The sequence below is a fragment of the Bos indicus x Bos taurus genome, chromosome 19 (assembly GCF_003369695.1).
Source record: "Bos indicus x Bos taurus breed Angus x Brahman F1 hybrid chromosome 19, Bos_hybrid_MaternalHap_v2.0, whole genome shotgun sequence".
NCBI classification, from domain to species: Eukaryota; Metazoa; Chordata; class Mammalia; order Artiodactyla; family Bovidae; genus Bos; species Bos indicus x Bos taurus.
In genome coordinates this window covers 30024639-30037487 of record NC_040094.1, presented here as the reverse complement: position 1 = coordinate 30037487, position 12849 = coordinate 30024639, and the positions used below count along the sequence as shown (strand labels likewise).

The 12849-nt window shown below is 46.2% G+C and overlaps 1 protein-coding gene across 1 annotated transcript in view; it reads right to left on the bottom strand.

Moving 5' to 3' along the window:
* GLP2R (glucagon like peptide 2 receptor) overlaps nucleotides 1-12849 on the bottom strand; it is a 43457-nt gene that overhangs the window by 28754 nt on the left and 1854 nt on the right. The window contains exons 2-4 of the mRNA XM_027518798.1: nucleotides 7647-7734; nucleotides 5408-5512; nucleotides 3968-4089 (exon numbers count right to left, since the gene is read on the bottom strand). Coding sequence (XP_027374599.1) covers nucleotides 3968-4089; nucleotides 5408-5512; nucleotides 7647-7734 — 315 coding nt within the window. The remainder of the gene's footprint in view (nucleotides 1-3967; nucleotides 4090-5407; nucleotides 5513-7646; nucleotides 7735-12849) is intronic.

Below are 12849 nucleotides of genomic sequence, written 5' to 3'. Positions count from 1 at the left end.
AGAAACTGCCAGACTGTTTTCTAAATAAGCTGTGTTCGTTTACATTCCAACCAGACTGCCAGCTGCTCGGGAATCGACTAACATTTCCTGCAATCAGTCTTTTACATTTCAGTCATTCTAATGGGTATGTCGTCGTGTCTTATGGCGCTTTTATTTGCACTTCGCTAATGATTAATGATGTTGAGAATCACTTCATGTGCTTATTTGCCATCTGTATGTTTTGTTTGGTAAAGTATCTGTTCAAATATTTGGCTGTCTTTTAAATTGGATCATTGGTCTTAATTTTGAATTGTAAATCTTTATATATTCTAGACATAAACCCATCAGATACATGTTTTGCAAGTATTTTCTTCCCCTTTATGGCTTGCCTTTTTATTTTTTTCAGTTCAGTTGCTCAGTCATGTCCGACTCTTTGTGACCCCATGGACTGCAGCACACCAGGCTTCCCTGTCCATCACCAACTCCTGGAGCTTGCTCAAACTCATGGCCATTGAATCAGTGATGCCATCCAATTACCTCAACCTCTTCTCCTCCTGCCCACGATCTTTCCCAGCATCAGGGTCTTTTCCAATGAGTTCTTCACATCAGGTGCCAAAGTATTGGAGTTTCAGCTTCAGCATCAGTCTTTCCCATGAATATTCAGGACTGATTTCCTTTAATTGACTGGTTTGATCTCCTTGCAGTCCAAGGGACTCTCAAGAGTCTTCTTCAACACCACAGTTCAAAAGGATCAATTCTTCAGAGCTCAGCTTTCTTTATGGTTCAACTCTCACATCCATACCTGACTACTAAAAAACCCATAGCTTTGACTAGACTGACCTTTGTTGGCAAAGTAATGTCTCTGCTTTTTAATATGCTGTCTAGTTTTGTATAGGTTTATTTTATTTTTAAAGTATCTTTAAAAGAGCCTAAGTTTTTAATTTTGATAAAGTCCAATTTATCAACTTTTCTCTGGTCACTTCGTAGCCCTCTCAGTTATTAGCCAGACTGTCTTAGTACAACAGAGTTTGTGTTTTAAGTGACCTTATTCTACTTGTTTATTGGTTTTAGTTGTTAAATTGCATCTGATTCCTTGTGACCCCATGGACTGTAGCCCACTAGGCTCCTCTGTCCATGGAATTTCAGGCAAGAATACTAGAGTGGGTTATCATGCCCTCCTCCAGAGGATCTACCTGACCCAGGTATCAAACCCATGTCTCTTATGTCTCCTTCATTAGCAGGTGGGTTCTTTACCACTGAGCCACCTAGGAAGCCCCATTCTACCTAATAACGGCCCCCAAAAGTAGTGATGCTGGCAATTTGGATGTGCCAAAGAGAAGTCACGATGTGCTTCCTTTAAATGAAGAGATGAAAGCTCTTGAGTTAAAAAAGAAAGAAAAAATATCACATGCTGAGGTTGCTAAGATCTATGAAAAGAACCAATCTTCTATCTGTGAAATTTTAGAGAATCAGTGGTGCTTGTTGTCACACTTCAAACTGTACAAGTTATGGCCACCGTGCATGATGAGTGCACAGCTACAACAGAAATGGTATTAAGTGTGTACAGTTTTGAAAGACACTCACAGACACACACACACACACAATATCCTTAAAAAGCACCAATTACTATGCGTAAAGACCCCCAGTGTGTTGTTAGTTGGAAGAACATAACACATCTCATTTTCCAAAACCCCAAAGGGCAGAGACTTACTAACACTAGCCTTGTTTGGGCAAAAATTCAACCCTCTACTAGAAATACAGGTAAACATGGCCAGAAATTTTGGGAAGTATTTGATTTCTTAGAAATATGATCATTTGCAGAGGAGAAGGCAATGCCTGTGTCCTCACTGCTCTAAAGAGAGAACCTTTCCTTCCTGTCTTGGAAAGTTCTTCTCAATCTTGTTTTGCGGTCTCAGTTGCCTGACCTGAGCCCAAAGCAAGTGGCAGGCATTTCACACCAGCTGGTGAGTTCGTCATCACCACGTCCCTTCAGAGTCACCTGGGGAACCTCCCCATCAGTATGGACGCCTTGACCCCACCACATCCCCACTGACTCAGAATCTGTGGAACCATTCAATATTTATGAAGTACCCACTGTATGTGAAGGTTCTGTGCACTTTACCAGCACTGTGCCAGAGGGTGGCAGCTGTTCAGATATGATGATGGCTTTGTGATTATTCTCAAGCAGCTTTGTCCAGTAGGGAAGATAAGAAATGTACACAGTTTGCCCAAATCACAGCATGACGTTAACAAGAGCATGGTGTTGTCACAAAAGTCAGACAAAATCTTGAGATAAGCTGAATCCAACCAACTGCAGGCATGATTTTAATACCTTTAAGAGGTGTGGCCTGTCACATGGTCTAGGGAACATGGAATTCTGCCAATTCCAGTCAAGGAATAAAGTTAAAGAGAGGTTTAGAAAAAATTCCCTGCAGATAGAGAGGCTGTGACGAAGGCTCTTCATGCCTGATGGGAGGACGTGACAGACTTGAGACTCAAGGACCGGCCAGTTCCCACTGGGGGAAGGAAGTGAACCACAAACACGATCATTCACTGCCCAGCGACCCGGCTGGATCCTAGGGGTGGAGTCAGCACTCTTACTTTAAGGTCGTGGTGACGAGGGGTCAGGCTTTATCCAGAGACTCGGACGTCTGTCAGCTCTTTAAACCCTCGTGCGGTCACGGGCAGTAACTGTGCTCTGCTGGGGCATGGGGAAGCAGAGGCCCAGAGCAGTGAAGGGTGAGGTAAGAAGAGCTAGAAAGCAAAGGGACTTCCCTGGTGGCCCAGGGGTTAAGGAGCCACCTGCCAATGCAGGAGACATGGATTTGATCCCTGATCCAGGAAGATCACACATGCCTCGGAGCAACTAAGCCCGTGCACCACGGCTATTGAGCCTGTGCTCTAGAGCCTGGGAGTAGCAACCACCCAAGCCCGAGTGCCTAGAGCCTGGGCTCCACAACAAAACAAGCCACAGGAACGAGAAGCTGGCTGACTGCAACTAAAGAGTAACTCCCACTCACCTCAACTAGAGAAAGCCTGCATAGCAAGAAAGACCCAGCACAGCCAAAAATGAATAAATTAAATACATTTTTAAAAAAATTAAGAATTAGAAACAGGGCTTCCCTGGTGGCTCAGTGATAGAATCTGTCTGCCAATTCAGGAGACACAGGTTCGATCCCTGGTCTGGGAAGATCCCACATGCCAAGGAGCCACTAAGCCCATGTGCCACAACTCTCTAGAGCCTGGGAGCTGCAACAACTGAGCCCATGTGCCACAACTACCGAAGCCCGAGCTCCCTAGAGCTCTTGCTCTGCAATGAGAGAAGCCACCACAATGCGAAGCCTGTGTACTGCAACTACAGAGTAGCCCCTGCTTGCCACCACTAGAGAAGAGCCTGCTCAGCAATGAAGACCCGCACAGCCAAAATAAATAAAACTATTAAAAAAAAAATTAGAAACAGTAAAAGAAAGAAAGAAATAGAAATTCCATATTAAAAAAAAAAAAGAGAGAGAGAGCTAGGAAGCAAAGACTCTGGATATGAAGGTGGGCTGCCTGGGCCCTTGGCCTTGAGCTTGTAGCCAGACACTAGGTGTGTTCCCTCAGGACACTCTGTCGGAGAGTGACAGGTGCTGTCAAGGCTGGAGAGACCACTCCCCATGGGGTGGCCTTGGAGGACTTCGCTTGAAAGGAGACGTTGACTTTGAAATGTGACTTTGGGGAAGGAGAAGCTGAAGAACAGCTGGGGAAATGTGGGCCAGGCGGCAGGAGCAGCAAGCACAGACGCTGCTTGTCTTTCCTTAGGGGTTCACGCCTCGGCCCAGCAGCAGAAGACATGCTGCGTCTGCCACAGGAGGTGCGGTTTTGTGTGACCAAGGACTTTGCCAAGTGAGTCTGGGGCCGACGCGCTGGGGCAGGCTCCTTGCGTGGAGCCCCAGCACAGGGCGGTTTGGGCCCTGAGATCCGCCCTCACCGAGCCCAGCCAACTCACTTTTTGTTTGAAGCTGTCATCCTCGGCGCATTCAGAGTTGTCCTGCCAAATATCTGTGGAGTTTTCCAGCGTCTGCCAAGCACCTCGAGACAGGCAGTATCTGTAGGCCCTTCCTGAGTTCTCTGAAAGTAAACACAGCTCTAGGGGAAAGGTCAGAGCACGCAGCCCGCTCTCCGAGCACGTGGGAAGGCCCTCATTCTCACTGCAAAGCTGTGGAAAAATCCCAGGGAAGAGGAATTTTCACTTCCCCTTCGGGGGACTCGTTAGCGTCCTCACTGTTTATTTGGGATGGAAGGAAAAACACGGAAGCCTCTACATTTTGTAGCAAACCACAATCCGTTAATGTCTGCTGTGTTTACCCAAAGTCCCTGGTGACTCAGAGATGTGACAGCCCTTCAAGGTGCAGCCCAGCTGGGAGACACAGAGCTGGAGCTTCCTGACGCCCAAGAGGCCATGCCATGGAGAATAAAGGGCCCTGGACCAAGCCAGTTCCGCCTCCTACAAGCTCTGTGGCCCTGGGTGGGGTCCTACCCTCTAGTCCATCAGTTCCCACTTCTGACGACAAGTCTTGACTGTTCCACCTCCAGTTCTTTTCTTTCCTCTTTCCTCTTCTTCCCAACCCATTGCCTCTGCCTGAATCCACATCCTCCTCCTCTTTTTCTGGATCACTGCAGGAGCTTCCAGACTTGCCCTTGTGATCTCCCTCCATCCCTCAGTCCATTAGCCACAGGCTACCCACGTCAGCTCCCCCAAACCACCTCTTCATGCCTTAACACCTTCAGTGGCTCCACATCTCTACAGAGGGGAGTTTAAAGCCCGAAGCATAAAGCACAGGCCCAGCCTCATTGCTTGGTCTTTTTGTGCCGGTATGTCCTCTCCCTTGGGCTTCCCTTGTGGCTCAGTCAGTAAAGAATCTTCCTGCAGTGCAGGAGACTGGGGTTCAATCCTTGGGTCAGGAAGACGCCCTGGAGAAGGAAATGGCAACCCATTCCAGTATCCTTGCCTGGAAAATCTCATGGACACAGGAGCCTGGTGGGCTGCAGTCCATGGGGTCATAAAGGGTTGGGCGTGACTGAGCAACTAACACTTACTTACTTACTTATTCTCTCCCTTCTTACATTCTAATGCTTCTTCCTCTAAGCTCATCCCTCGAGAACTCTGCAGCCAAGTCTGTGGTAGCCAGGCCTGGACTCTCAAATCTTCAAAGGAGAGAGGACCAGGATACAAGCAGAGCCTCCAGGCACAGAAGACTTGCAGGAAGATAGGAGAAGAAGCAGAGAGGAAAAGGAGGATGTGCTACTGACAGCTAAGAGGAGACCTTTCGTGGGAGAAGAGGGCTGGAGAAAACAATCTGGAGCCCCCTCCTAATCAAACCCTGGCTGCTCTATCCAGGGAAGCCTTAAAGGAAATGTTAGATATTGGTAAAATAAGACTTATTACCTTCGCGCCACCAAGGTAAATAGGAAGGGCAGGGGACAGAGACATTTCCAGGAGTGGAATGAGGCCAGCACACATACTTATCGAAGGTCCCATTACAGACTGCACCTGCAGAGAAAAGTGGGCAAAATAAACAGGTGGAGCCCAGAGCCCACCTCACTGGCATTGAAGCTGGTGTGGCCCGAGCAGGGACCAGCCAGGGCGTCCCACTCTCTGGCGTCAGATCAAGGATGAGGAACCATGTGGGGAGGACAGGAATGCTTCACGCAGCCCCACATGTGGCTCTGTCCACCCAACCTGACCCCTGGCGGTGGTCCAGTCTTTCATGTCAACATGCACGTCACACTGGTGTTGGTTTACTTTACATGGGCTGAACTCTCACAGAAACTCAGGGTCAGGAGGACACTTAGAGGTTCAGCCAGCATCTTCTGTCCTGTAATTAACCAGTTATATCTATGAAATGTGCAAAATGACTGGTGGATAGAAGGACTTCTGCAGGGTTGAGGTTCTCGGTCACGTGTACCTGAGTCAAGCACTACCTGGTCAGATTTCTCTGTTTGAAGATGAAGCCAACAATCATTATGAAATATCTGGGACTCTCAAGCAGCTCAGGGGATGAGCTGGTGCTTGGCAATGAGATGCTACAATGTAAGCATCAGCTTTATGAGCCCCCAGGATCAAACAAAGGGGCTTCAGGCTGGACCCCAAACATCCATATTGCAAACTCCTCACTCCTGGTTACCAAACATCATTTCCTACCATGGGCTCCCTATTAGGCTAGAACTCAGGGGCCACTCAGAATGAAGAGCCAGGTCGTTGGTATCAGGACCAAGCCACAGGTCTGGAGTTTGGGGCGCCCTATAGACCTGGCTGCCAGATCAGCACCCAATCAGTGCCTAGCCTGCGTGAACTCGTCAAGATGAGCTGCCCAGAGGGAGGTTCCGGATCAGGAAGGCCTCCCTACTCTTAGAAAGCAATTTTCCTCAAGATGGAAGTGGTTCCTATAATGAATCAAGCCTTGGCAGCCACCTGCTTAGCTAAAGGATATTTAAAAGGAAGGAGGCATGGCTTGGAGACTGGACTGCCTTTGTGTTGGGAAAAGGCAGATAGAGTTTCTAGTGTTCTGTCAACCTCCAGGTCCCTGAGTGAAGTCATCTGAAAGAAGCCAGGAGATGAAGGAGAGGGCAGTTTCTACCCACAGCTGACCAGTCTCAGAGGCAGGGGGCCAAGGCTTCTTACTTCTTTCTTTTCTCGACAAAAAAGAATCTGGATGCACCCAGAGACCCAGCATGTAGACAGGAGAGGCTGTGGGCTGAGCAAACTATTAACATATTTGCTAGAATGCACTCAACCTAGTGCAGTCCTAGATAAATGTTCGTACCATGGGAGACTGAAGGACAACCCCCCCACACATACGTATGATAGATTTCTGGGTTAATCTATGACAGTGGCTCATGTCATGTGATTAGGTGGTCAAAGTACCATGACACATGGCTTATATCAAACATGGTCACATGCATGTATATTCTACCTTGCATGCTCTTGGAGCATTGCAAGATGCTTGCAATTGGAGGTGGGTAGCCTTTGTAACTGTCCGACCCAACTGAACACAGCAGAAGTGACTTCCAAGGCTAGGTCACAAAAGGCAACATGGCCTCTGTTCATGCTTGTGCTTGCAACCCAGCCACTGTGCTGTGAGGAAGCCCAGGCCATATGGAGAGGCCACGTGGATGTGGCCCAGCCAACAGCCGCAGCATGACTCCCAGCATCAGCCCGCAGATGAGGGCATGAACCAGACTTCAGATGATTCCAACCTCCAGTCTTTGAGTGTTTCAGCTAAACTCCAGACATTGCAGAGCAGATATAAGCCCTCCCCAATATTCTCTGTCTGAAATCCTGACCCACAGAAACTGTGAGAGAAACGTGTGCACTCTAAGTCGTTTCAGTCGTGTCTGGCTCTTTGCAACCCTATGGACTGTAGCCCACCAGGCTCCTCTGTCCATGGGATTCTCTAGGCAAGAATTCTGGAGTGGGTTGTCACGCCCTCCTCCAGAGGATATTCCTGACCCCTTGATCAAACTTGCATCCCTTACGTCTCCTGCATTGGCAGGCAGGTTCTTTACCACTAGCGCCACCTGGGAAAGCCCATGAGAGATAGTAAATCATTGTTATTACTGTTTTGAGCCACTAAGCTTTGGGACTATCTGTTACACAGCCATAGATAACTGATACGTGTGCTTACCAGAAGTTTCCTTGAGTAAGTCTCTCAGACACTTCTCTTTATACTGAGCCCACTTCCGAGTTGTCTCCTCAAGGAGAGATCCTGTAACCTGAGCAGAAAAAAAAATTATAGTGAACTCCAGTAACCAGCAAGCAGGTTATCACATTTTATCACAAATTATCACCTCACACCATGATTCTCAAACCTTCCCACTGATAAGCCCATAATGGCCTGCACCATGGAACAATTTCTTTTGTATCTTATGTCCTATCTTAAATATTGCTGCTGTTGTTTAGTCACTAAGTTGCGTCCAACTCTTTTGTGACCCCGTGGACTGTAGCCCACCAGGCTCCTCTGTCCATTGGGATTTTCCAGGAAAGAATACTGGAGTAGGTTGCCATTTCCTTCTTCAGGGGGTCTTCCCAACCCAGGGATCAAACCTGCATCTCTTGTATTGGCAGGTAGGTTCTTTACCACTGAGCCACCTGGGAAGCCAGATGTGGGGGAGACTATTGTAAATTGCAGAGATATTTTATTGAAAGGCATTCAAACACACACATGCATACAGAGAGGACAAAACAAACAAAAACCATCCACGAGCCCTACAGGTTGCCAGTTTTCACCTCCTGAGTAATTAGTTCAATCTACCTCACCCCTCACCCTCACCACTCCCCAGCATGCCCCAGACCCAATCCCATGGCATCCACAGGGTCTGTGAGTAGTTCCTTTGCAATTTTTCCAGAAAATGACACAGAGAGCTTTCTGAAGACAAGCAAGTATGGTCATCGTTAGACTAGAGGTTCCCAAACTTTCTCAATTCTTGCTTCCTTTCCAGTCTTAATAATTTTCCCACAGCACCCCCAGGCCAATAGAAATACCGAATCTAAAGTTCCACTAATCAGACTTCCCTGGAGGTCCAGTGGTTAGGAATTCGCCACCAGTGCAGGGCACATGGGCTTGATCCCTGGTCTGGGATGACTCAACTTGCTGCAGGGCAACTAAGCCCACATGCCGCAAGTACTGAAGCCCACACACCGAGAGCCTGTGCTCCACAACAAGAGGAGCCTGCACAAGGAGACGCCCATGTGCTGCAACTAAAGAAAGCCCGTGCATAGCAGAAAGACCCAGAGCAGCCAAAAAACAGAGTGCATTAATTAAGTAGATAGGCCGAACAACTTATTAAATATTTACCTCCTAACAACTTAGTACCTACTGGGGATGATGTGTGCTTGTGCTTAGTCACTCAGTCGTTTGGAATCTCTGTGACCCCGTGGACTGCAGCCCTCCAGGCTCCTCTGTCCATGGGGATTCTCCAGGCAAGAATACTGGAGTGGGTGACCATGCCCTCCTCCAGGGGATCTCCCCAACCCAGGGATCGAACCCATATCTCCTGCATTGCAGGTGGATTCTTTACTGTCTGAGCCACCAGGGAAGCCCAGTGGGGATAGTAAAACATCTCAAACCTAACAGTCAGATTGACCACTACGACCTGTGTTCCTGTTCCGCCCTGGTTTTTGAAGTGTTTGCTTTTTATCACAGCAGCTGCAAAGAATCCCATCTTTGCAAAGATACGTCATGCAAGAAAGTAGTGCCATATAATGTTGAAACCATGGATTACCTCAAGTTCGTCATTCGCAGATGGAGTGTATCCCTGCTTCCCTCAAAAAATTAAAATTCCTAACAGCACCCCTGCCAGTTCACAGCAGGGGTGCCCTGGGACATCTTAGCACAGTTTGGGAACCATGGGATTATCCAGTAAGTAGTTATCATGATGATAATAATGATGAAGTAATTGGTATTTATCCCTTGGTTTCTGTTTCCAGTGCATTTTAAATCTCCATTAATAATCTCTCTTTCTCTGTTATGGCCCAAGAGGCACCATGGTACATTAGCAACACACTGTTTAAAGAAACACATGTCCTAACGGGAACATAACTGACTATATTAATTTTACAAGTTTGGCAGAGATGTTGATAACTAAATCATCAGCTTCCAGGATCCTCCAAGTCACCCAAGTGAAGACCTTTCCTTGGATAAAGTGCTGTTTATATGCACCAGGACCTAACAGAGAGAGAGACAATAAAATCAACTTATATGTGAGCTGTCTATGGACTAATATTCTCTTATCCCCCTGTTCTTTCCCATGACTGACGGCCATGGTCAAAAGAAAAATAAAACCAAAGCAGCACTCAATCTGATCAGTCTAGAAAAGCTGGACAAACTCTGATTATCTTCCCAGGTACTTGACCTAAGGACACCAAAAACATGAAAGGCTAATCTAAGTTCAATCACAGCCAAATCCTAATAAAGTAGTGATGAGTGGATATTTTCTAGCTGGAAAAATCCAGCTCAATCCTGATTCCTCTTTCTCTCGCAAGGGTAACCAGCACCAACTCACTCAACAGAGAATGGATTAAGAAAAAGGCAAAAAAAAGCTTCTGTTGACTTGCTTTCAACAAAACCTCTATTATTCTTTGTTACCAAAGGAATAGACTTCACTGTAGATAAAATAAAAAATGAAGACAAGCAGAAAGGGGAGAAGAAATGGAATCTTAATCTTTTTACCCAGAAATAACTATCTCCCTCCAGACTCTTCTCTCTACACTCACATACAATCCTTTCTCTTTTTTCTTTCTTTTCTCTTTCATTTTAACCCCAAAGAAAAATCATATTGTTGTGTAGTCTCTTTTTCCACTAGAATATACACAGTGCCTATATTTCCATTTCGAAAACTATACTTTTAAAACATCATTTTAAGAGCTCTGTAATTTTCTACAGATGAATGTGATACAATTTATTTCTCCAATCCTCTAGCAAATTAAACACCTACATTGTTCTAGATGTTTGCTAATATAAATGATGCTGTAATGAAAATATTCACAGCTAAACACTCGAGCACATCTTTGTTTTCTTAGGGAAAATTCTTTGAGTTGGAATTTCTGGGTCATCAACTATACATTTTTAAAAGCTTTTGACAATATACTGCCAAATGATCCTAGCCAGAAAGAATTTTTTTTAATTTAAAAATATGCACCTTTTTACACTCTCATTGGCAAAGTATGAAAGAACTACACATTCACTTCTTAAAGAGCCTGAAGAGTTTATATTTTTTGACACCAAAGCAACTCCTAATTAACTCAGCTGAGCTGTGGGAAGGGGGAGGAGGCATGAGGATATAGCACTGTTTCCCAGCTCGAATTTAGAATCTAAACTATCCCTGAGAATTTCTCATTAAGGGAATTTTATGGTGACTTCCTGCCAAAAAAACACGCCATGGTCATTTATATCCATGCAGGGTGAACGGCTACGAGCAAAAGTCATCACGGAAATCTACGCCAAGGCTCGTGTAACATAAACATTTGGAGAAAGAAGTTGGGCTTTAAGATGGGTGACCAAGAGGAGGGTCTTCAGGATTTTATACGCATAACACAGGACAGACAGAGGGAAGAGGTTCTGAAAACAGACTGGGTGGTGGAGGTGGGGAAGATAGGCTGCCCATAGGCACATTATTGATTATAAATATACCAAGGTGTGGCTTGGTCAGCGTCATCCGCCAGCCTGACTCACTGCAGATTTGGCTGTTGTCACATAGAAATATTCGTATGTCAACAGCTTCCAAGGAATGCTGGGGAAGAAAGAACACAGGACTTTCAAGTAGCCTGGGGGGAGGCGCAGTGTCTCCACCGCTCACAAGCTATCTCATCGCAGGTGATCAGACAAGATCCTGTGAATCTTGGTGGCCAGTGACAGTCACCTTTTCAGAGGCTCGTTGTGGGATTTGGGCAAGACCATTAGGACAAAATACCAAGTGCTGCAGCAGAACTTGGCACCTAAGAGACAGCCGACCCACGGTTGTGGAGAGGAGATGGACAAAACCAGAGAGTTAGCTGAACATATACTCCGTTTGAATATGAGACAGGGGACTGGGGCAAGGGTGAGAGATCTGTATCAATGCTTCCAACAACGGCCCCACCACTAACGAAGTCCCAGGCCACCTGCCCCAGGAACATTATGGTCACTCGCCGAGAGGCAGCCTCCACGGCAAGAATCCCAGGCAACCCTGGACCGGGTTCACATCTACTGACTACAGCCTCTGGGAGGACGTGGATGTAGTGAATTTGGTGTGGGTTTTCTGCCCCTCAGGTTCTGGACCAGCATCAGAAAGTCTGATAAGGTGAGCAATGATGAGACCCAGCACCCCAGCCCTCCCTCTGTGGGGGCAGGAGGAATACAGATATCCAAGGCTGCAAAAGGAGATGAACTCTGCCCGTAGACCAAAGGAAGAAGAGAAGCATTGAGTTCTCAAAGTACTTCCTCACTCAGGTGAAGGGAACTGAAGCTCCTTCACATCATGGCCCAGAATAAAGAAGAAACCTTGAGGGACCTCCCTGAGGGTCCAGTGGCTAAGAATCCTCACTCCCATTGCAGGCGGCCCAGGTTCCATCCCTGGTCAGGATACTAGACCCACACGCTGCAACTAAGAGTTCTCAGCTGGTTGGATGGCATCATAGACTCAACGGACACGAGTTGGAGCAAACTCCAGAAGATAGTGAAGAACAGGGAAGCCCGGCATGCTGCAGTCCGTGGGCTCACAAAGAGTCAGACATGACTTAGCGACTGAACAGCAAATGCTGCAACTAAGACCCGGCACAGCCAAATACATTTAAAAAAATTGGAAAAAAAAAAGGAATCGCAAAGGGAAGGGGCAAATGTCTCGTCTCCTTGGATAAGAAAAAATAAGCTACCAGAACGCCCAACTAAAGAAGATAGTTTCAAACATACATTATGATTCACCCCTGAAGTCCTTAAACATCATGCCATAGAGTTCAATTTTCTGACAGAAAAACATTCAACTTCCTTGAGCTTCAGTTTTCTCATCTGTAAATGGGGTTAACAGGAAAACCTCCCTCCTAGGTTTGCTGAGAGCATGAAATAAGATAAAGAGCCCCAGACCTGGCATCAGACCTGGAGCATAGTAAGTGTTCAGCAAAAATGTTAGCTTGGGTTAATAAGTATTTTGTTAAGGAGAAAAGCAGACTGTTGTTTTTCTTTTAAACTATATGTAAATAAATGGTAGAAAAGTATGAGTGTAAGCCAAAAACTGTGAATAAGGGTGATCTCTGGGTGGTGGGAGTACAGTAATTTGTAGTTTATATTTATACATCTCTGGATTTTATGAGTTTATTTCTGTAAACAAAAAGCATTCTGCATTTTTATAATAGGA